Source organism: Aquila chrysaetos, chromosome 17 (genome assembly GCF_900496995.4).
Source record: "Aquila chrysaetos chrysaetos chromosome 17, bAquChr1.4, whole genome shotgun sequence".
Taxonomy (NCBI): Eukaryota; Metazoa; Chordata; class Aves; order Accipitriformes; family Accipitridae; genus Aquila; species Aquila chrysaetos.
Window position 1 is genome coordinate 12,263,256 of NC_044020.1, and position 24,566 is coordinate 12,287,821.

At 49.0% G+C, this 24,566-nt stretch overlaps 1 protein-coding gene across 5 annotated transcripts in view; it reads right to left on the reverse strand.

The window, feature by feature from the left end:
* SLC6A12 (solute carrier family 6 member 12) overlaps window positions 1–24,566 on the reverse strand; it is a 43,877-nt gene that overhangs the window by 16,463 nt on the left and 2,848 nt on the right. For 4 of the 5 annotated variants that reach the window (XM_030040601.2, XM_041129637.1, XM_030040602.2 and 1 more), the window contains 9 exons: window positions 17,015–17,211; window positions 13,254–13,388; window positions 11,735–11,875; window positions 10,041–10,128; window positions 8,305–8,437; window positions 5,255–5,389; window positions 2,960–3,063; window positions 1,273–1,397; window positions 890–1,002 (listed from right to left, as the gene is read on the reverse strand). In XM_030040601.2, coding sequence (XP_029896461.1) covers window positions 890–1,002; window positions 1,273–1,397; window positions 2,960–3,063; window positions 5,255–5,389; window positions 8,305–8,437; window positions 10,041–10,128; window positions 11,735–11,875; window positions 13,254–13,388; window positions 17,015–17,211 — 1,171 coding nt within the window. The remainder of the gene's footprint in view (window positions 1–889; window positions 1,003–1,272; window positions 1,398–2,959; window positions 3,064–5,254; window positions 5,390–8,304; window positions 8,438–10,040; window positions 10,129–11,734; window positions 11,876–13,253; window positions 13,389–17,014; window positions 17,212–24,566) is intronic. The other variant, XM_041129638.1, reaches the window with a different exon arrangement.

Sequence of the window (24,566 nt, forward strand, 5' to 3'; positions counted from 1 at the left end):
TGAAGCACACCCCTCATACCACAGGACTGACTGCAAAATATGCCACAACTGCCTGGGACAACCCAATAGAGTGTCTGGCCAGGGGTCCTGCAGGTGAATTGCTGGCTTTTGGGGATGACCGTGGGGCAGAATCCCTGCTCATCACCACGTGGCTCTCGGTCCCACAGCACACACCACCCATAGGGTACATAAAAGAACATCAGCCACTGCTAGGGCAGCCCAGCAAGCATGAAGCAGAGCCATAAGCTAATGAGGCAGGAGGGGACCTTGACCCAGAGAAACAGAGGAAAGAGACCCCATTCTCCAGGTGCAGGGGCTGAGGTGCTGCAAAGGGGAGCCCGAGCAGAGCACCCTGCCTGGCAGACATGCCAGGACATCCCCGCTTCCCTCATGCCAGCACACCACGGTTGCACACTGTGCACTGCAGGGTGCTCTGCTGGGTTTTGCTCCTGGCATAACAGGGGTATGGGAGGGTAAGAGATGGGCACACCAGTGAGGAGAGCACACAGGGACTGCTCTGGTGAGATGCAGCTGGGAGAAAACAGCCCCATTCCCCTTCCCAGACTGCCCTGCTCTGTGCCAGGCCTTACTCCGCAGTGTGCATGGTTCTGGTGCTGGCACAGAGGTGGGAGGGGATGTAGCTGGGACACTGTCACGTACACACAGGGAGAAGGATGCCAAACAGAGATGCCATCACACATAACCACTGACATCCCATCAGCCCTGGGTCTGAGCTCCCACAGTGTGAATGTGCTGTGGACAATGTGGAGAATGTATTTGAGGTACCAGCAAAGTACATAATGACCTTATTCTATCCCATGGCCTTCAAGAGTGCTTAGGGTAGGGACAGGCACCTGGGTGTTAGATGAGGAGAGGGCGTTTGCTGTACCTGGCTGTCCAGTCCCAAGAAGATCAGCATAAGGAAGAAGAGGCAGGACCAGAGCTGAGACACGGGCATCATCGTTACTGCTGTTGGATAGGCTATGAAAGCCAGACCAGGACCTGCCAACAGACCACAGGATGACCACATGTGCCCCCCACACCACTGCCTGCCACCACCACCCTGCAGCACAGAGTGAGCTCACATAGTGCTTCAAAGCTCATATCACCACGGCTCCTTGCCCACACAGGGCTGAAAGCTGTGTCAGGGAGCAGTGGTCCTGCAGACCTTGCTGCAGACACCCATAGCGATAGAGGATGTAGGTAACATCCTGGGCTCCCCTTCAGGCATTCTGTTTTGCCTTGGCTCTGACGTGTCCTGGAAAAACGTACCTGATTCAGCCACTTCTGCAATGGGTACACCCTGCTCTCGGGCCATGAAGCCCAGCACAGAGAAAATGGCAAAGCCAGCAATGAAGCTAGTGGCACTGTTCAGGAAGCAGAGCATGATGCAGTCCCTGCAGAGGGGGAGATCAGAGAGAAATCAGTGTTTCCCACTGCAGAATGCGTCCACTTGGGATCATGTCTGTACTCAGTTTCCCCAATCAGTCAGCATGGACCAAGGAACAGCAATGCTGCTCCTGAACTCCCTCAGAAGTAAAAAGCTCAGAAGAGAGCCAAAAATCAGCCTACCTACCTTGTACCCCACTGTTCAAGAGTTATAGGTCTATATGTGGCACAAAGAGAGACATCGGGCACCACCAGTAGCTTGAGAATAGGATGCCACAATGATATACGTAGGGACATGGCAACAAAAAAGTTGACAGGAGTCAAGAGAATAAGAAAAACAACAGTGAAAATGAGGAAAACAGCAAATTAGAAAAGGGAAGAGGTTGCAAAAGTAAACATAGTCAAGAAAGAGGAGCATCTGAAAGCATGAACACATACAGGTTCAGCAGATCTGGTAAAACAAGGACTAATGGTTTACCAAAAATCCTCACCTGACAAGGGTTGTGTCTGCACTGTCTTTATTAACTATGCTCAGATGGAGGCTCGAATGTACTACGCCACTTGTCCTGAAGTGTTTGTGCACTTGGTCCCTGTGAAAACTGGGCACCAGCCTGAGCTGGCTGGGCTGGAAACCCCACACCCTGGGATTCTGCCTGGGCAGCTGCCAGCACTGACCCACAGCATCAGCTGCTATGGGGCAGAGTGGGCACCCAGCACATTTGGGCCACCCAAAGCTAAGCTGCCAGTTCAAGGCACCTAAGGCATTAGAGGAAGGCGTCAGCACACTGCTCCAGTGGTGACAGATACATTTCAGGATACCCAGGGGAAAGTATTAATTGCCTGACCAACAGCCATGGCAGCACCTTTTGAAGAACAGAAAAAGAGGAGAAATAATTGATGTGTCCCAAGTACCATTACATTTCCCCATCCATGTTGGAGCAATACATGAAGGAATAACAAAGCCCCTGCTCCTCAGGGCTCTGTGGAAGGTGTCAGAAATTGTCCTGATGGCTTCACTGAGCAACGTGTCAGGCCATGGATAAAATAGATCTGTAATCCAAGGGCAAGGAGGAGGCCAGACAGACTTGATTAATCTCCTTGATAGGATAAAAATGCCACTGGCAGTACATTACCCTGATGGTAGTAAAGCACTGGAGGCAGGGAGCCCAGCCATCATCTTTGTACCATCTCCCCTGCCTAGCAAGTGACAGCAGAGCTGGCCGTGCCACCCCTGCTCACTCACCCTGTCAAAATAGCCTGTGGTGTCTCCACAGTGGCTGGAGGCACTCTCCATTTTCATTCCTCCCCCTCCTCCAGTCTCTCCTGTTTCCAAGCTGACTCACACAGGAGAGCACTACTAAAGCCATTTTCTGGAGCTCCTGTGTTCCCTCAGCCACTCTCCATCCCTACGCTGAGTCCTCTGCAGCTTCCACACTCTGAGCAGCTCGTTAGTCAAAGCAGCATGACCCAAGGTCTCCCCTGGGGACAGAGCCTGCCTCAGATGCGGCTCTGTGCTGTTTGCCTCTGAGCAAATTTCCAGAAGGATACAGGGAGTCCAGGCTCCTCTTACCTGTAACAGTTGTTGGTATATTTGTTGTAGCTGCCCAGAGCTGTCAGGCACCCCTGGCAGATGGCATAAGAGAAGAGGATCTGAGTGCCTGCATCCATCCACACCTGGAACAGAGAAGGTCAGTGGTCTCCAGACCTGGCAACAAAATAAACAAATGGCTGTGTCCTGTCTAGCAACAACCCCTCCATCCATGCAGAACAAACCCTGTGACGCAGAGAGGGGCTCGGTGGATGTAGAAACCAGGATACCACTCTGGGAAAACTGAGCTATAGGACTGAAAGTCCTCTAGGAATAGTCTCCTGAGGGGACCCTATTTTCACATCCCACTCAAGGTGACACCGGTTCTCAATCCTGGGCCTTTGCATTCTGGGTGGAGACAGCATCCCTGATAGCATGGCTCTGGCTGAAGTTGACACTGCAGATCTCTGTGGACCCTACATGGCTCAGGGTTCACAGAGCCACTGGTGAGTCATTCCAAATGAGGGCCAGTGAGTCCTTTGCATGATCAGTGTACTCCCCTCCCTGTTCCCCAGTCTAGTTTCCCACATCTCTGAGGCCACGGTGCAGGGTGAAGGGCAGAAAATTGCCAGGCTGAGAGATTTCAGGTTGGCGGGGTGTCGGGCGCCGAGGTTCCCCTTTGCTCTGGCATTGCATGGGAAAAGCTGGGTGGGCTTGTTCACCGCTGCTCCAGCCTTCCCCCGTGGAGAAGTCCCTTCACCCCGTGCGTTGTGGGCTGCACTGCAGCTCCGCTCTCACAACCCTCCCAGGGAAAGCCCTGAGCTGCGAGTTAGCAGGCAGGCAGGAAAACAGCCCACCTTGCTGTTTGTCTGTGTTCCCTCTCACTCTCTTTTCCCTCTAAGCAGCCCCCAGCTGCAAACATCCAGGCAGCTGCAATTTGGCAGCTTTCAAAGAATCCCAGCCCAGTCATTGCTGCTTAAATTCACGCAGATCTCTCACAGACAGGCGTGTACGTGTGGGCCCTTCAGGCACGGGCACAGGCACACATCCCGCTTTACACCAAAGCTCCACATTCTGCCTGAACTCAGTAGCAAGATCTCTCACTCCTGCTGTGCTGGGTTGCAGCAGCCTGGAAAGACCATGTCAGCTTTAGTTAGGCTGTGAAAGGTAGGGAGGTTTTCAGTGAATAGGCTCTGTCCATGAATAAAACACTCAGCCCCAGTCACCCCCTTGTTATTTATTTTGATATTAAAATGCCATTTACATTCAGCTGGCTCTTCGCGTTCAGCGCACCACAGGTTTTGTATTGACAACACATAATTGCATCTGAAAGCCATTTGGGGGAAGACAGTGTGTTTGGCAGCTGGTTTGGGAGCAGTTGGGGCTTTAGCCATCTGGGAAGATGCGGGAGGTAAACTGAGACTGTGGGCTAAGCATATTGCTTGGCTGCCTCCATGAAAAGATTCAGCGGTGCAGTGTCATTTAAATGCTCTTCTGGTATCGGGGAGGGGGGGTGTCTGCATTAACACCTCCCTGGGATGGCAGAAGCAGCCCGCACAGCGTTGCTGAGCCCACGTGGGGAAGGGAAGCAACCTGCTGTTACAGAAAGGTGCCGGAGCAGACACCCCGGGGGGATCCTCCAAGGGGTCCTGCTGCCTGCCCTCTGCAGCCCCCAAGGGTGCTGCCCACCTCCTGCGCACTTGGGCTACCTTGCAGGTCCTGGGTTTGGGCTGTACCCTCTGCCCTAATCTGGACTTGCCCTCCCTGGGTACACAGCATCCTCCCTGCCGGGGGGGGGGGCTTTCCATGAGCTCCAACGAGTAGTGGCAGGGGCTGACCCTTTAACCAGCCCCCAGGACAGGTGAAGGGAACCTGCTGCCCAGCTGGGGCACAGCCCGCGTTACCTGTGTGCATTTGGTCTCTGCAAACAGAGAGGACCTGCACTCCCTGGGAGGGCCCTGTTGGAGCCAAACAAACTGCTAACCAGGACAGAAAAAATGAAAAACGATAGATTATTTTCCCCCTCTCCTTCTTTAATTATTTGCATTTAAGACCCTGCAAAACCATCTGTTACATGCTGAATATTTCATATACTCTTCCGGTTTTGCTGAGCCCATGAGTGGAAATGACCTAATATGCCTATATGCTGCAGATGTATGAGCAAAAAGGCTGTGCTGTGCAGGGGGACTAGACCCCTCTCAGCTCTTTTAAGGAGGTCTCACTGGTTCACCGGTCTCCTTTCAGAGAAGACAGGTTAGATCCGCAGCTAGCAGCAGATTCAAGGGCCAGGGCCCTGGAAACCTTCCTGTGGCCAGCACTTGCCTGACCTCCACCCACCTGTGGGTCTGCCAGCCTGGAAATGTCCGGCTTCAGGTAGAAGATGATCCCCTCGGCAGCACCCGGCAGCGTGACTCCTCGCACCAGCAGGATGATAAGCATCACATACGGGAAGGTGGCAGTGAAGTAAACCACCTGCAGGTGCAGGGAGACAAGAGGAGAGAGGGTCAGCGGGGAGGGGGTGCAGGCATCATCTCATTTCATCTGCAGGCCCCCACCCTGGCAAACATCCCTGGACTCTGCTGTTGGCTACAGCTGCTACTGCTAGCATAGAAGAGGGGTGGGAAAGAAATTAATCAAGGTTACATCTCACCAGTGATTTAGTTAATCTACATTTTTTTCCTCACCCAAGACTCTTCCACTGGTTGCTCTGCTTTATTTTCTCTTTCCAGTCAGTGTAATTTCCCCGCTCTCCAGCTGTTCTCTTCATCTTTCTAGAGCTGCAGCAGAAACCCAGATCTCTTCCTGTCACTGAGTTTTAATGAGGAGTTATTAAAATGGTCCTGTTCCCAGCAAGAGTTTTCCAAATTAAATAGCAACTTCTGCTGCCCAATTTGAGACACCTCTTAGGGGTCTCATTTCCAGGAGTGCTCATGCAGCTCCCTCATCCCTTCAATGCCTCTGAGCTCACAGGTAAAAAATGGGGGGCACCTCAAAGCCTTTAAAGAAAATGTAGACCATTATTTTTGTAAAACCTTCTTTTCACCTCTTCTTGTGTGTGATGTAAATAAATATTACAGTAGAATTAATCATCTCTAATCCATTGTCTAATGTAAATTTTTTTTTCTATTTGCAAAATATCCATGAGCAAGCTGCAACTTTCTAACATTTATTCATTATTAAAATTCATCCAAGTAATGTGAAGTCTTGTTTACACTATGGATTCATAGTGAGGGGCTTAAAATGACATTTTTTCTGCTTGGTGATAATCGGTTGAATAAGTCACAGTAGGTGGTACTTTTGCTGTTCCCCGATTGAATGAGAATGCAAGCACTTTTGGCACAAGTACTAAAATCTACCTTCAGAAATCACTTCTGGGGAACACTTATACACATCAGCTGAATGCATAAGGAAAGGAAACATGGAAGGAGCACAAGAGTGGGCAAAATGAATAAAAGAAAAAGGCTTTTAAAGAAAATGAGTCTTCATGGAGTTATTTGAAATTATTTTCCTGAGGTCACTATTGTTTCTTTAAGTTTGGACTCCTTAAATCACAGAAGCATAAACACAAGGGTCTGGCAGGGTTATACGATTAGAGCAGCCTCTCAGTCAAGCACAACATCCTGTTTACTCTGCAGCTGTTAAACAAAATTATGCACCTACTCAGAATTCCTGGGACCTCCCTGCTGCTTATCCTAATACATAGTCAGCAAGGGAAAAGAAGGAAGGAGCTGATTTTTTTGACAGTGCTCCAGTAAAACTCGAAATGACTACCTGCAGAGAAGACAACTGGCCTGTCTGACCTGTGGTATGTCTCGGGACAGAAAAACCTATCCTGTATTGCTGCACCATGTCCGTAACATCTGGCTGGTAAAAAGTAAGCCCTGTATCCTACAACTTGTGATGGAAAAATCTTCTGTGGTCCGAGAAAAACCACTTCCAACTACTACATGCACTCACTGTTACCTCTCACTTTCTGGTCTGACTTTGCCAAACCCGATCAGCCCAACCAGCCTGACTGAACTTCTTTAGCTTTCTCCTTGTGCTGGCAAGCTCTGCACACCAGGGCAGCACCAGGCAAAGGAGAGACTCGGTGGAGAGGGCTGAGAGCTGAAGAGAGCCTGGGATGACTTAGTTACACTTCCATGTGGATCAAACACCTCTCAGACCCAGTCTCCCAAGATCAGAATGATACCTCTTGTGAAGATGGCACTGTGGCATTCAACCAGGGAGCATCAGAGAATTGAGATTTAAAATGTGGACCATTCCCTGTCCCCATAGATGTGGAGTCTGGCTCTCCCTTCTTGAGAAATAGTGGACAGCAGCTCAGCACCAGCAAGAGCCAGAGTCATCAGCAAAGACTGGGAGAAACCTAGTGAGCAGAACAAGCTATACTCTTGCTCTGTTAAAATGGGTGCCCGGTGCAGTTTTAAGGTGGGAAATGGGATCTGACACTGAAACATGGGTGTCCAGTACTACAGGGAACATGGGTGTCCAGTACTACAGGGAACATCTGCCAATACCAGGGATAGTGATTTGAAGGAAGAAGTCTGTTGCAGAAATTGCTTCCCCTCCCTTTGCTATTGGGACATCCACTGGACACCCACAAGACCCAACCATCATTAATCACCCACCCATCTCATTGCAGCTCCAGGAAGGAAGGAGTTCCTGAACAAGTCATGCCCATAGCAACATCCCTAACACCTACCCCAACGCATTACACACTCATTCACTCCAGAAGGATAACAAGTCTACCTGATCTATGGGATCAACATCAGGAGGGAGCACTGGCTCCAGCCTCACTAGCATAATGCAGAAAGTGACCTGCTGAGCCAAAAACTTCAGAGCCAGGGAGAGTACAAAGGAGAGAACAAAGACACCTCTCCCACCCCAAGCATTTTGCAGGATAAAGAAGCAGGAGAGATTCATTATCTATTCACTGAGCTGGTTACAAGCAGCAGCTTGTCTATTTTGCTCAAGTGTTTAATTATTGCCAGGGATAGGAAGTTTGCCACTGCAGAGGATCTTGTTAAAAACACCAGTAAGCCACACTAGGAAAACACACTGGTGAGTGGATGATTCCCAAGGGCACTTGGGGAGTATCCATCAGCCACTGTGGGTATCTGCAAGGGAAAAGGTGACCCAAGACTACCCTCAGTTCCCAGGTCTTTCCCTGTTCTCCCCTCCCTGTTTGACCTAGTCTTTTATTCTTCCTCTTATGGGTTAAACACAAGCAGTGTAAATCAGTATGGCCCCACCAGGTTGTAGGTTTGACTTTGATGCTGTGTGTCTACTGCCTCTACTTCATGAAGAAGGAAAAGAGATTGGGGAAGAAATGTAAGATGGGTACAAGGAGGCTTATGGACCAGGAGAACAATCTCCATTCCTACTTTGCCTGTGGACTTGACCCCTTTCCAGATGCAGAAGTAGCAGATGATCCACGCCAGCAGAAGACACAGAGCCAGCTCCCAGCGCACAGTGCCCAGTTTGTGAATACCATCCGTGAGCCCCAGGACTCGCTTCCTGCCAGTGTCCAGGGACAGGGAGAGAAGCATTAACACCCCAGACCCCACTCATCTGTACAGACCTTTCCCATATTATCCCATCCAAAGACTTAACAGACTATCTACAACACATCTGCCCAGGGCTCCCAGCCATGTGAATCACCCCAGCTCTGCCTAGGGCTTGCCTCTCTGTCATTCCTGCTGATGCTGGTCCGCCATGTCCTGTAGCTGGCCTGAGCCCTCCCACTCTCCAAGCCCACGGCACCATGCCCATGAGACCCTCACAACACAAAATCACCACCTGCTCCCCATTGCTCACCCACCCTGGCATCTGCCCAGCAGACACTACTTAATCCAAAGCAGACCACAAATGCCATCATCACCCCATGGCCACCGCTCTTCCTCCGACCTCCCCGTATACTATGGACATCCTAAATATAAGCATAAATAGCCTTTACGATTCCCATGCCTGTCCTTCAGCCTCATTCCTTGAAGACTCACCATCATGAAGGTGGGACACATGAGAGCTCAGCACTGCAGCTCATGCAGTCCCCAGAAGCCCAGCCACACACTTATGATTCCTCTGCACACCCTTCTCCAAACCTGTCCCCTCAGGGTCCCCTTGCCCTTGCAACCTCTGCAGAAAACCTGAACGATCATTTCAGAGGGGTCACAGCTCTCGCTAAATAGTATGTGCAAAGAATAGGGCAGGTGAGGGCCTCCAGCACTGTGCAGACTCTTTCTGCACCCATGGGCACATATCACCTTCTATGTGCCCTATGGTGGCTGGAAGGGGCAAAGGACACTCAACCCTCTCAGAGGCACTTTAGGAGCCATAAATGGGAAAAAAAAATACTGCTGAAGCTGACCCCCTGGCACCCCTCTTCTTTATGACACCTTCCTCAGTTGAGTGTGGAGAGGTAGTGTGGCTCCGGCGGCCATTTCAACCTCTCCAGGCTGCAGTGATGACCCTCTCTGGGACACTGTCTGGCCTGCTGCAGGACCGCTCCCTCAGAGGTGTTTTATTGCTTCCAGCCCCATGAACAAACCTCCCCGAGCCCCCCTCTGGCATCTCATGCATGCACCTCAGATCCCTGCTCTCCAGAGATGAGCCTGGGCAGCCTGATGGACAACTTCCCTTAGGCACCAAGCAAGACATGGTCAGAAGAAGGGAAAAGGCAGTTTTGTCCCTTTCTGTTTCACTGTAGAGGAATGTTCAGTCTGCCCTGGCCTCTCATGCTTGCCTGCCAACCGCAGCATGCAACACCCAATGCAAGTACCCCCTGCTTACAGCAAGTCCTCATCTTTTGGTGTCTCTTTCTGTGGCCACACTCACCCAGGCACCTCAGTGCCAGAAAGGGAACATGCCCGTGCATGTGTGCATATAAGAACCCTTGGGCAGGCACACTGCAAGCAGCCTTCGGGGCGTATCTTGTCCCCAAGCCCCTTGGCTCTGTGCTGATCTCTTTGGCAGCTCGGCGCATTGTGCTCCCCATGTTAGCGTCTGACATGTGGCACCTCACTTGGTCCTACAGAGACGCACAGCCCTCCGCCCCGATACTCCTACAGCTGCAGCCTTTGGATGAGAGAGGAGCCTGAACAGAGGGAAAGCGATCACGTACTCCCAAAACTCAATCATTGGGGAGGTGGCGTTCGCAGGCAAGGTCCTGTTGTCCAGGCTGGAGCTATTCAGAATGTCCACACAGAGATCTACCAAAAGAAAAGGAAGCTGATGAGCCAGAGAAATTCTCCAAGGCTCCTCCATGAAGGATGCTCCTTCCCCTCTGTACCCTAAAGCTCACTCTGGCAGCACACAGACCCTTCACCCTGTGCTATAGAGCATCTCATTAAACTCTTGCATCTCATTAAGCATCTTGTTAAACTCTGGCTCTCCCCAGTTACGAATCCCAATCCAGCAGTAGCCAGAGGGCTTCGGGAAGGGGAGAGGGGAAGGAGGGAGCAATTCCCTGCCAAATGGAAACCAGATGGCTGCAAAATATAGATTATTGAGGGATAGCCACTATGAGTAGCCAGGGTAGAAAAACGCATTCTCCTCCCACACAATGCACCATTCCCTGTCCACACATGCATGCATATGTTCACACACTCCGCAGATGCCTTCATGTTCCACACTGCCATCCACAACCCTGTCATATAGCATGGAATTACTAAAAACAGAGGAGATGCCACACATCCAAGAAAGGCACCTCATCTTGCATGTGGCAAGAAAAAGACAATCCACTGGAAAACTGAGGAAGCCCAGCTCTTGCTGGGAAGCTTCTGCCTGTTGAGAGAACATCTGTAGCTTTCCTCGCAAACAAACCCATGCTGGGAGAGCTGAAGGAATCAGATCAACTCTTTAAAAGGCTGGTTACCTCTGCTGGGATGAAGGGATAGAGGAAGCTGTGAGTGAATGGCCTATGGGGTGGAGAAATTTAACACATCACAGAAATGAATCATCTGACCCAAGAGAAAAAGTGAGGGAATGGAGCTGCTGCCAAAGCTCTTTCCAGCCTGGCTTTCCACTGAAAGCAAAACAACCTGTTCAACATGGTAAAAAAGGCCTGTCAAGGACATCAGATCCATGAGGATTACTTCACATCTACCCCATCTTCCCAGGAACAGCTCAAGTGCCTTGAATAAAACCAAGGCCAGGTCTTCTCTGCTGGGCACAGTTATGTGAGTTGTGGGCACAAGGAGATGAGACGCCTGGCCAATGTAATGATATAGAGGCTCATATGGATGTGATTAGACCAGAAAAACTGTGCCTTTAGAGTTTTGTGTTGCTGGTTCCTGCATTAGGAGACCTGTACTGGCAAAATTCTCCAGTGCAGGCTTGGCCTGATTTAGCCAAAAGCTAAGTGCACAAAGAAAACTGTTCAGTACGTGGCAGCAACTGCCCCAGTAACTCAGAAGGAGTGGGGTAGAGTGAGGGAACTGTAAGATAAATCATTGTAGCAGAGCTAATGAAAAGCTCCTGCCACGTGAGGAGGACTCTACATTGGCTTGAAAACTGTCCCAACCCACCTACCTCTCCTGCTTGCCAGAAAATGTGGATTTTTCAGTGAAATCTCAACGTCCGAAACATCTCCATGCAGAAATAGTTTTACTGTCCCCTGCTGCTAGGCATAGGGTCATACCACTCACCCTTTGTGACACTTGCCTATGGTAAATTAAGACGGTTGCCTTTGCAGGAGTCCCTAACCACAGTGCAGCTCATGAGAGCTCTTTATCTGAATAAAAAATATTTTCTACAAAACCCAAATAATTTCTGGGAATTGGGAAGGAGCTAGAAGCCGACCAAGGGAAAGTGTACCTGAGTTCCAGGGATTATTGCAGCTGGCCCATGGTAGCACTGCAGTGAAGGAGCTGAACAGGTAGAAGAGCGCCCAGGACAGGATGATGATGTAGTAGATATTCAGATAGCACTCAATGACTTGTGAGGCATACCCAATTCCTGTGAAGGAAAACAAAGGAGGTGAGGATGGGGCTGCCAACCAACTCCCAACACGTCAGGCTTAACCCCAAACAAAGACATAGACCCTGCCATGTTAAGAAGGGTGCAACACCAACCACGTGGCTCACTGGAGAATAGGGCAAGACATATTTCAGGGAAAGAGGAAGGATTTTGTGACTGTGCATGCAGACAGGAAACGTTGTTGGTATCTCTAGACAGGTCTATGGCGAAACAGAGAGAAAACCTTCCGCTGATGGGAAAACTTTTTTCTGATCACTACCGTGCCACCGCATTACACTGCCTCTCCTGCAGGAAAGCCAGCTCTAGCCTTTAAACAAAAGAAATGCAGGTGAGTTTCTTCCTTCTAGAAAGAGTCAGGAAAAAAGGGTTCTCACAGCTGATATATATCATGCGTAAAGTATGGTGTTGGGGCAAAAGTACAGACTTAGGAGCTGAGCTCTGGTCTTGGTTCCTGCTTGTGCCCATCGCCCACTGAGACATCAGAACGGTAATTGGGTCAGAAAGGCCCAATTAATTTGTTTAAAACTGGTTGTCAGTGCCCTTTGAGATGCCACTGCTGTCCACCCCCAGGCCCGTGCCAGAGCGCAGAGGCGTCCAGCGCAGGCGGTCCCGGGCTCCCCAGGGAGTTTCAAATATCCCTGCACACCTGTGCTGGAGCAAACTAACCAGGCCTTTAATCTGCCTGAGCACAGGTTTCTCTGCCTGCAAAACGTGGGTAATAAGCTCTCCTCTGGACAGGAGAATTGTGGATGTTGAACTCATTAATGTATTAATGCCATTAAATAACCTTCCCCAGGGCCCCAGGAGTCCTGGTTCTTATACCTGGGCCTGAGCCACAACCCCAGCCCATCTCCGGGCTGTCAGACCAGTGCGTGCAGTGTGATTCCCCCCAGTTTGCAGGACGACAGCCTGCAAATGCTGCCACAGCAGCCCCGGGCACAGCGACGGGCCGGGAAAGCGCCCTAAGCCGGCCAGCCTTCCTCACCCTCTTCTCTCTGCAGTATTTGCCCTGGACTACATGCCGGTATTTGTGTATTGACACTTCCATCCTCCAAGCAGGGCTTGCTGGCCACCCTGCTTCTCCTCTCTCCTGGGCTCTGAGCATCTCGAAGCAGAGGTGGTGGCTCGGCTGGACCAGCACGGCCCCCAGCCAGCACCACACACCCTCAGTCACCTACTGGGGGGTCAGGGCACTGCCCCTACACACACAGCAGTCACCAGGAGGGATAACACGGCTGGGAGAGAGAGGAAGGGAGGAAGAATAAGTGAGAAGAAAACAGAATAACATTTCAAAAAGAAGGCTCTGAGCCACTAACCGTTAGAAAGTGCTGTCGGTAATTCCCGTAACTTCACTGACCTTCAAAGATGGGACAGATCTTCCTCCAGGCTGTCACCCCTCCCTGGCTGGTGTACTGCCCCAGCGCCGTCTCCAGGAAGAACAGGGGGATCCCGCAAGTGAAGAGGAAGATGAGGTAAGGGATGAGGAAGGCTCCTGCAGAGAGGGGTAAGATGCTGCCTCAGAAACCTCTTTAAAACCTTATCCCCACCACCCCTTGCCAGGTACCTGGGGCCACAGCTGGAATCAGCTAGATAAACACAAATATTTCTCTGAATTAACTGTGGTGCAACCTCTGCTAAAAAACCAAGGTTTCCAACACCATCATTTCTTGGAAAAAAATACAAGTGTGGTCTGTCTTGTGCTACTGCAGTACTTCTGCATTTGGTCTTGGCCAAAACCTAGAGGTAAGGAGTACCCAGGCAAGGAGATAAAAAAAGATAGCAATGGAGAAGTTCTCCCTGCTTCACTCTCCTGACCTCATTCTAGCTTTCAGCAGGAGTCAGGCAAAGCAAAAGGAGTCCTTGTTTTACATAACCACATTTGTTCTGCCTTTCCCGGGAGTCACAGCAAAACTCCCACTTGCCCAGAGGATAGAAACCTGGAGGCTGGTGACATTTCCAGGTAAGTGATAAATTTGCCAGGATATAAATTTACTTGAGACATATTTCATATCAAATTTGAAAAGCAGTTTGCACCAAAAGAATGGAAATAGGGGAAAGGCAACAGAGTATCTTTCCAGCATTTTCAAAATGAAAAGGTTTAACTTTTCAAATTCAATTTTTTCGTTAAAATATAGAGAAATGTCTTAAGAGAAATCAGCCTGAAACAGCCCTCAGATTAACCCTTGATGAAATGGAAGAGGAAGGGGAGAGAGAACAGGTTTCTTTCCAGAAACACTGACCAACAAAAACAAAGCATCAGAAAAGAAAAAAAAAAAAAAAAAAAAAAAATTAATGCCCTGCTCAGCTGCCTGAACCTTTTTTTTCCTTCTTTTTGTTCTGCTGCCAAACTGAAACACCTGATATTTTCACTGTTCTGCTCAAAACTGCTCCTGAGATCTTAGTTTCACTGCTGACCTTCCTTCTATCACATCAGTCTTTCTCCCCATCATTAGTGTAGGTTTTCACATTTTTGCTCCCCTCCAAACAGGCCAAGGCGACTGCCTTCCTTGCTGGAACAACTGTCGAGGTCTTGCCATCCCATACAGTAAACTTTTGGTCATGGGTACCTCCCACTGCCAGTGCCTGGAGAGCATCTCAGCTGTTTGCAACCGAGATGAGGGCCCCTTTCTCAGCTGAGCCAGACATTGTCCCCCAGGCCCTCTCCTCCCCTGCCAGGACAGACATTCGCACTGAAATTCCTTCCCATGACAATTAGCAAGTAGGAACGCTTCCTCTTGTTTTTAAGCCAACAATGTTAGGATAACAAGCAACATCCAAATTTCCCCTAAACACAGCTGTGCTGTAGCCGCAGGGGACCTGGGGCCAGAGGGAGTGAGGCTGGTTCACAGCGTCAATCCAGGTTTGCAGAGCAGGGAATGGGAACTGCATATGCTGAACCAGAGGCAGCTGCTACTTTCGGTGCTGCAAGACATCTGTCTGTATGCCAAATCTGCAAGACCGTTTTATTATCCTGCACACAGATGAGCCTTTCAGCAGGTCCCAGGCCCTCTCCTCTGATACCATTTGTCCCAGAGGTTGATCCATTTTGGCCTGAGTAATGAGGGCTTTCTTACACCTCTATTGTCTTGTCTCTCTTAACCTTCCCAGAGCAGTTTCCAGCTGAAACTCCAGTTGTGATCTCCTCTCCAGTTTGCTGCTCCACTGGAGGAGACTCAGCCCTGAGAGGGGCCCCCAGAAACAGACGCTCTTTCCTTATGAGTCAGTAACGAGTTCAGGATGCTGAGCAATTAGATCAAATTTGAAAGTGCAACCATAGACAAGTTTACACTTGGTTGCTTTACAGCAAGTTACCACAATTGTTTTTATGACCTCTGTCTTTAAAGCTTTATAACCATCTCACTACATCCAAAGGTGGAGAAAGGTGACAGGACAGCAGTCTCCAGTTTGGGGGGGGTGGGGGGGATGGGGATGTGGAATTTATAGGTGGAAAATGTCTTTTTTTGCAATTTCAAGGACTTTTCCAGTGGTGAGAATATCTTTGAGTGTCATGGGAAAGACAGTGCCTTGTCCCATACTGGTTTGTCAGCCATATGGTCCCTAGAGCCCTAGAGAGAGGAATGTACCTTCTACAGTAGTAGCACACTTTCTGCAAAGGCAGTGTGTAAGCTGTGAGGGAATGACTGTCCCATCTTAATCTTTCTCAAGCCTAGCCTTGTTGGCCTCTGAATCACAGCCTTAGATATTCCAGAGTAGTTTAATTTAAAAAAAAAAAAAAATAAAGTTATTCAACAGATATCTAAAATGAACAAAAGTAGCCTTTTCACTTACACTAATTAGCATAGAAATTGCAAGGACTACTGAACTGGATACCATAGGCGTAAACTATGCAAAGATATCATCTGAGCTCAGGAAGAAATTTTCCATACAAACCCCATGACTTCTCTCTCAAAGCATCACTGCAGAATGGGCTGTTCAATCAGATGCACTGCTAGTGTTTACTAACCCATGCTGGTCTGACTTGCTTTTGGTGCCTCCAGTACCTACCATCAAAACCTCAGAGAAGGAGACTGGAGAATCTGCTAAAAACCATTCCAGGTTCAAGAAAAACTCAATTCCATTTTCTTTAACCATCCTTTTATCCAACCCCCATTTATTTCAGAGGAGACATTGTATTGACTCCTGCCTGATTTGGCTAAACTGCAGTAACAGCACAGGGGACAGGAATTCGGCAGTCCTGGGATGAACTACAGCTGAATCACTCATCCATTGGTGAAAGCTCACAGCACCTTGGGAAAGAAAGGCCTTCGTGGCAGAGAAAGGAAGTTTAAAGTGGGGGGGAACATGCAAGTCCCAAAGCATTATTTCAAAGGTGTCTCTAGAGAACAAGAACAAAAGACAAGTTATTGCTGTATTTGACGTGTAATTTATTATTCCTCCTTTTCTTTTATAAAGTTAGATTTTGATTCACAAAGAAAAGTTAGTGACAGTCAATTATTCCCTTCCTCTTTCCCAGTTTCATTTTAATGTTATGAGAAAGTTTAGTTTTTAACCATGTAATGATCTTACTGCAGTATTATTGGAAAAGGAGAGTCATGCAAGAAACAAAAGGGAAGGGGAACAAAATCTTCCTGGGAATGGGTTTCCCTAGCAGTGGGTTGACCACTGGGAGAACTGTTCCTGGGGAAGAGGTAGCAATGTCCTTCTAGGGTGTATCAGGCCATGGCAAGGATACCAGCACCATCAAAGCCTTTCCTCCTCTGTAACAAGGGCCTGAGAGAGGTGGGGGTAACACAGAGAGTGGGAAAAGGGAATTATGTAGAAGGACGTTGCTGATGGCTTTCTGACCACTCACAGCATTTGATGGTTTCGGAAGACCATCTTTTTCTTGAGTTGCCCAAGAGCCTTAAAGAGTTACTAAAGTTCAATTCAGCATCCAAACTTGGGAGGGCTGCTTTTGAGAAACAGTACCCACTGGGGAGCTGGATTCACCCCTCAGTTTTTATTCCTCCTGGTTTTGGCAGGAGATAACTTGCCGGAGGATAGAATAAGGAAATGCATGTGGGGGCACATGAGGCGTAGGAGAAATGGGTCCAGGCACATACGTATCTCTTGTCGTGCTTACAGACCTAGGACAACTCACGCGTGCTGTGAACTTACCACCACCATTCTTGTAGCAGAGGTATGGGAACCTCCACACGTTACCCAGACCAATGATCTCACCAGCCACAGACAGCACAAACTCCATTTTGCTACTCCACTGTCCTCTGTCTTCCATTTCCTCCTTTTTTATCTCTTCGGGAGCTGCAATGGCCCCATTGGGCTCTCCTTCCTTAGCCACAGCTCTCGTCATGGCTCTGTGGGACAGAGAAAAAAGAGAGCATGGGACGTACAGAGTTGCTGCAGGACACACTGGTGGGAAGAGGAGGGAGAGGACCAGTCACCACAACAGGTATGGTTCTAGTATCACTGTGAGGTTCCCTCATCCTCTGGAAAATGGCTTCTTTAGCATCAGCACAAGGCATTTTCCCCAAGTTATGTCTGTGGGACAGAAAGTCTGTGCTGAAGGGACAGAGGAAAGGTCACTGGTCAGGTGAGATGGGCCACCTGCACCACCCATTCACTGGACTCACCCCCAAATTCACCCCACCACCACCCCCAACCCCCTTCCTCATCCTTCCCAGATCACCAGCCTTAGTGTACCTCCATTTGCCCCTCCGCACCCTGACTAAATGCTCTGCATCTCCATCATTGCTGGAAACTTGGCTGGGACTTTGGAAACAGCAGTTCAGAGGAAGAGAAAAAGAGCTGGAGCTGAAGCAGGGCATGGGGGCAGAAGGAGTTTCCCTTCCCCATGTGCTATTTATACAGCAACTCTCTCCTTCTGCAGTAGTTTCAGAGAGCAGGACAGAAATGCTACGGATTAATAGTCTGAACAAAAATGGACAACCTACTGTCTTACTTCAAGGCATCGCTGTCTTTGAGCCCCTGAACACCATGTTACACCACCATACAGCCTGCCACCTCAGCAACATGCTTATTTGGTCTAGGGTGCCTTCAGTAACAAACAGGCACGAGCACCAAACCTCTGCCTTTGCCCAACCCTGCAAACAATACAGGGGAAGGAAACAAAGCCCCTGAGGTGAGCAAAAGGACCTCATACTCGTGAGGTGTTTCCGATCTGGGCAAGGGAGTACTGAGATCAGACAAATTCAATTATTGCAGTGAAAATGTTAGTAGGAAAAAAACCCAGTCATGGAATCATGGAGAAAAGTCACTGTTGGAGGAGGTACATTGAATGTGACTGGGCCTGTACGGTGGTACAAGGAAGACATTCTCCGGTCTATACTAAATCCTGAATTATGTTTAGCATCTTCTTAATTAAGCAAAGTTAGTGGCTGCTTGTTACAAGTTACAATTTTCTACCATACACAAAGTCCTTTAATTGGCTAGTTAATTTAAATCCAGCCCAAATTCACACAGACCAGACTGAATCTTCTTTTTGACAACATTTTCATATTGTTTACAGGCATTTGATTATGAGAAGAAACTAAAGGGTGACAAGAGAAAGCTCCCTTTGACTTAGCTAAAAAAATTCTCCTTGAAAGCTTGCTCTAATGAGTTACCTGAGGTAGGGATGCACATGTGAGTCCAGCCAGAAAGCACAGACCTAACATGAGCAAGGTAGCTGATGAACTATGCCAGGGAAGTCCTAACTCTAGCTACATCTCACTGGTGGCATTACTGAGCAGAAGCTGACCTTTGAAGGGGTGATTGGCATCAGCAAGGGATACACATTGCCATGTTGGGATTCGAAAACTACACTGGAAGCAAGCCTCTCCAAAGCAGCAGTATCTCTGCCTCCGTTCCCACCAGCTGAGAGCGGGAAAGAAATCAGGGCTTTGTTCCTCCACATTAACTTGCAGATTCAGTTTGCTGGTGGCTTGATAGGTTTTTTAATAGCACATCTATCATTCCTTCCATGCCTCCTAAGGGGACATCCCCAACTCCAGGGAGCAGCAGGGACAGAAATCTGCATCACCCACACTACTTATCTCTTCCGCTGCCCCCGGATCTGCTCTGGACTACTTCAGCTTGCTCTCTCCCAAGCAAAGTGCAAGCACGGCTCTGGAGTCAGCTCAAGCCAGGGACCTTTCCCAGTCAGCAAGTCACTGATGAGCAACACCTCATCACCCTTGATGTCCTCTACCTGATAGGACCACCAAACCTGTCCATCAACCTTTTGCACCAGGACCATGATGGCAAACTATTCCCTCCCTCCTTGTGCCTGGTCTCTCTCCAGTCATCTCCCTCTGGGCTAGCATAAGGGTATGAGCCGTATCATGAGGAGTAGTGACTACCAGGGAGTCTGACCTAACTGGGAGTAAGAGCAAGTGTAGTCCTAACACCAAACTGGCCCAGCAGCTTAGAAACACCATGGCACTTGTTTTGGTGTACTTTTCAATGAAGCAAGGGGGAAGCAGGAGCAGGAAGTGGTTGGCCATGCTTGCACTTACTCCACACAAAACAGCATCATTGTCACCGTGTCTCCTTTGCTTCTGTAAGTTGTCCAGTGCAAACGAAATTATTTCCTAAATGCTAACCCTCTGGATATATCAGGCTCTGGGGCAGAGAAAAATGCTTGCATATGAAAAGACAACTTCTACTGAACGTTCATAGCAAAGCAAGCAGTGTTTTGGTACAAGGCATGTTTCTTACCTCTGTCAGTCAAGTAAAGAAAGGAAACCAGATCTCACAGTGTAATACACCAATTGGTCTCTAAATGCCCAGGGCAACAAGAGTCTTTGTTCCCCATCTGCCTTCGTGCTTGTGCTGGTTTTGGCTGGGGTATACTTAAGTTTCTTCATAGTACTAATAAGGGACTATGGTTTGGATTTGTGCTGAAAACAGTGTTGATAATTCTGGCATGTTTTCATTACTGCTGAGCAGTGCTTACAGAGCGTCAAGGCCTTTTCTGCTTCTCACACCACCCCACCAGTGAGTAGGCTGGGGGGGCACAAGGAGTTGGGAGGGGACACAGCCAGGACAGCTGACCCCAACTGACCCAAGGGATATGCCAGACCATATGACGTCATGCTTAGCATATAAACTACAGGGAAGGCTGGCCAGGGGCCGCTGCTCGGGGACTGGCTGAGCATCATTCGGTTGGTGGTGAGCAGTTGTTTTCACTTGCATCACTTGTCTTTAGTTTTATTTGTCTCTCTTTCTTTTAATTTTCCTTTTCATTACCATTTTTTATTATTATTATTTTATTTCAATTATTAAACTGTTCTTATCTCAACCCACAATTTTTCTCACTTTTACACTTCTGATTCTCTCCCCCATCCCAGCAGGGGGGAGTGAGCAAGCGGCTGTGTGGGGCTTAGCTGCTGGTTGGGTTAAACCACGACAGTGCTGAAGGGCCCATCCTATTCCCTTTGAAATCAGCAGCAGATTTCCACGGACTCTGAAAGCAGAGGGCTGAATCCCATGCAAAGCATTAACACTGCCTTTGGTAAGAGGGGCTGCAGCAAGAACAGGGGAGCATAAACTACAGAGGAGGGCAGTCAGGGGTCAGTGAAGACCATCCTCCAGACTATATAGCTGCCTCTTCAAAAACATTGCGGAAAGATTCTGGTTCCCTATTAAATTTGAGAGATTTTTAGAGTTATTTCCAATAAGGGCTCATATAGGAGCAGTACCGCAGTGGGCACAACCAGTTCCAGTGCCAAATGCAGATGCAGCAGGGGACTAAGGAAGCAACCTCCCTTTTTTCCCCAGCTCTTGCCCTTTATGGTCCATATGTTGGAAAGCACCTATTTACTGGTATGGCTTACGCTGCCCCAAACCCACTAAGTACTACAACATGTGTGGATCTACACTTGAGTGCGAACCTGAATCAGTCCCCTAACAGGCTCATACAAACCTCTAACTGTACATTTAAAGAAGGTGGTGCAACCCAGAAATCAAGGCATGCACCCTAAATGCTGTCTGGTCCGGAGCTAGCAGCTCTGCAGCTCACCAGCACAGAGGTCATCCCGGCCCCAACTTTGCCCCCTTCACTTAGCTCGCCTGCTGGGTTAGATCGGGAGGTGGAAACATCAGGTCCTCCCACCAGTCTTTTCTCCGCTTCTGAAGCCCAGGCAAGGCCCCTTTCCCCACTGCCTGCCTGCAGCAAGGCCTGCCAGCTGGCTAATCAGTCCATTCAGATGCTGCAGCACAGCCTCCTCATCTCTGAGAGGAGCAGAGCTCCACGCACTGTCAAATGTGAGAGAAAAAATAACACATACTTAATGAAACGTGTTTGATCTGTCACAGTCCTTGGCACGTTCCAATTTGCTGCAGTCCAGGGCACATTATCAAGTACAATGATGCTTAAGTCTGGGTTTATTGAGGATGTCATGAGAAGCTGACAGGAGAGGACTTAGCTAATTCTTTGCTTTTATTCTTTTAATGCAAGGTGGCTCCAAGAGCCAGCCTATTTCTACTAGTATTTGTGTTTTACCTGTTTTTGTGTTAGACCGCTTTTATTCTTCTAATGCAAGGCGGCTCCAAGAGCCAGCCTATTTCTACTAGTATTTCTGTTAGACCTGTTTCACACATGGAGGCGGGGGAAGATCACAATCAGGGAGTCACCCCCTCTCACCTAACCCCAGGAAGGGAATGTCCTGAGTGCCAGCCCGCAGTCTCAACCCTGTCACCAGCCTCCACCTCAGGGATACCTAGACCAGGACTTTGATTCTGTACCTGTCCTCTGACTCCTGAATAGACCAACATGAAGGACAGAAGCTGGGACACTGCAACAGGAAACAGGGCTGGGACAAACACAGACCAGCAGGGAAGATGCGGCACTTGTGGTTTCATTTTCCTATTTTAAAAAGGGGGAAAGCACACTGGTTATGAAATCAAACCTTTTCAACTGGGAACAGGTGGTAGATTAAACTGGCACCCAAAGTTTTGGCCCTTTGTGCCACGAACTTCAGCTTCTCCCTTCCCAGAAAAAGCGATGCGCAGTATTTACACATCCCCACTACTTCTCTCTCTGCTTTGCCTGTTGTTTCTATGAGAAAGCCTATTCACACACCTCCTGGCTCTTTTCCTGAACATCTAATCCTACTGTGCCCCCGCCCTATATGTTCTCAGGCCAGATGGGGACTCAAATAACTTCTTGTTTCCAGCTAGGAACAATTTGGCTCTCCCACAGGAGCCACAGCCACCCACTGTGTTACATTCTCCCTGACAGGCAGACATTTTCCTCTCCCTTTGGATGCCCCTCTCCTTAATCCATGAGTTCAGAGAACTTTGCCCCTCGCTGCCTGCCTGCACTTTTTCTGCTGTTCCTTCACCAAAGGTTGGAGAAAAATCCTCTGACTCCTTCATTCCCAGCCTCTTTTTTCCCTCTGCCATAAAATTTTTCCAACTGTTAAGATGCCACCTGATGCAGTCCACAGTCTACCCCTCTCCAAGAACCACTCAGCCACCACCACCACCACCACCTTCCCTCCTCAGCTCCCTCTGACCTTGCCAGTCTCTTCTAGAGGTGCCCTGCTGTATTTCCAACCCTCAGCACTTTGAGGATGTGCCTTTTTCCAGGCCTGGAGTACCTTTTCCAGACATGGCCCCCAGCCTGTCGTCTTCCCACAGAGAGGAGGGGGCTTCCTCTGTTCCCAGTGCAACAGGCAGCTCCATATGAAATGATACCAAACTTGGTACTGGGCTTGGTGCATGGAGGCAGCCACATTTTCCCCCACAAGATTTATTGCCAAGAAAATGAGAATACACCCAGATTCCCCCAAGCACTCGAAAGAGAACAGGCAGCATGCAGGCAGTCATAAACAGAGACCACACCAAGAAGTTCCCTTCTTCCATATTTGAATGAGGTAGCCCAGTCTCCCCTTGGTCACGAATTTTGGGCTGTGTTTGTCCCACACCTACCATCATGGGATCCTTCAAGTACGGCCACAAAAGGCAAGGAAAGGCAAGGACACCTCTGAAGTGCTGTGGACACTCACCAGCTGGGTCCGACGTGCCAAACGCACGATGCAGAGATGCAGGAGAACAGATTTGTTGGCTTTATTTGGGAACAAGGTGCAACTAAAGAGGGGAGGCAGGAATCAGAAAAAGAGGAGAACAAAAGTGTCCTTTGAAAGCAAAACATGGTGGTATCCTCAGCTTCTCCCAGGGCAAAAAGGGCTTATTCAGGGCTGTTCAGGTGAGACAAGGAACAACAGAGACGAGAGAGACAAGACTGAAGCCACCTGGGGTTTTGGCACCAGAGGAAGAGGCCTTTAGAGATTCTCCTAAAGCCTTTCTTCCTGCAAACTTACTGCCTGTTTCCAACTGCCATCACACAGGAGCTCCTACTGGCGGGAAGTTAACATCCTCCGTTTGACCTCTTCTGCTGTTTTATCTTAAGGCAAGTGAGAGGAGGACAACCTCAAGAGTGAACAGTGAAACAGAGCGAACAGCGGACAGAGATGTTAAAAAGCAGCCGATAACACTTATTAGAGAAAGCAGTTTTAAAGCACCTTTGGACACTCCATAGGTGCAGCCTGAGCTGCAGAAGGCAGAATCACAGGTGACGCTGCAGACCGCTGCACCGCATTTTATTTCGTGGTTTCATTTTGAAACAAGCAGCAACCAAGCACGTAAACTGCAATTTAAGGTGCGGAGGGAGGAATCAGAAAGCGAGCAGTCTGGCCTGTGTTACAAAAGGAGGGGCAGGAGGACACAGAAAATTCTCTGGTTGCACAATATGAGCCAGCAGTTAGTCGGCAGCTGAAATCCTGCGTTGCATTTTGATGGCAGGAGGCGGGGGCGGTTGTGGGAGCAGAGACAGAAAATCAGGGCTCAGTGAGGAACAGCAGTGCCAAGGTACAGCTTAAGAACAAACCTAGTTAGATTAGTGCGTGGGGGCTGCTACTGGAATAGGTGGTATCTGCAAGATGGACAGGAAAATATTAGCAGAAGTGAGTGCTTTCCAGCCAATCTAAGAGGAGCTACGTGACTGGGGACAGCTGCTTCAACCATGGCTGCTTCCAAACCCAAATGCTGCTGGAGAATGGCTCACTCCAGCTGCAAAAAGGAGAAAAGCAAGGAAAGATGTCGCAAGAGAAAAACCGATCAACTCCAGGACAGCAGTCGAAATTAAAATGCCTTTCATTTCAAGCTGTTGAAAGCTAGTTGGCTTCTTTACACCTTCTAATTAACTTCCAGGTTGTGTGGGCTGTAGGGCATTCTCAAAGCATCTGTTCAGCAAGGTTCATGGGGCACCAGAGGCTGTCACAAGGATCAGATCCTGCTTACATTTTCTCGAACGTGAAACAGGAGCAACGCTTCTGCAGTCAGTGAGTTTGCTGCTTACTGACACCAGCAAGAGTAAGATAAGAAGCAGCTGTGAGTTTACTAATGACATGTATATCTGTGATACAAGCTGCAAGGATTATAGAGCATCACCCTTCAGAGCACACACCCCCCAGCTCAGGAGGGGACCAAACAGCTCCTGCCCTGTCCTCTGCTGCCAGGACAGGAGAGCCTCCCAAGTACCTAACAGTGGCTGGACTTTCCTGAGGATCAGTGGCAAATGCCTTGCTAAAACCAGTGTAGGCTGTTGTTCTCGGTGCCGGTTCAGTCTCTGCCGGTGTCTGTAGCTCACCATCCCTGCTCTGGGCTACAGAGACACAGAGGTGGTTTCTTACTTCAGCCTAGAAAA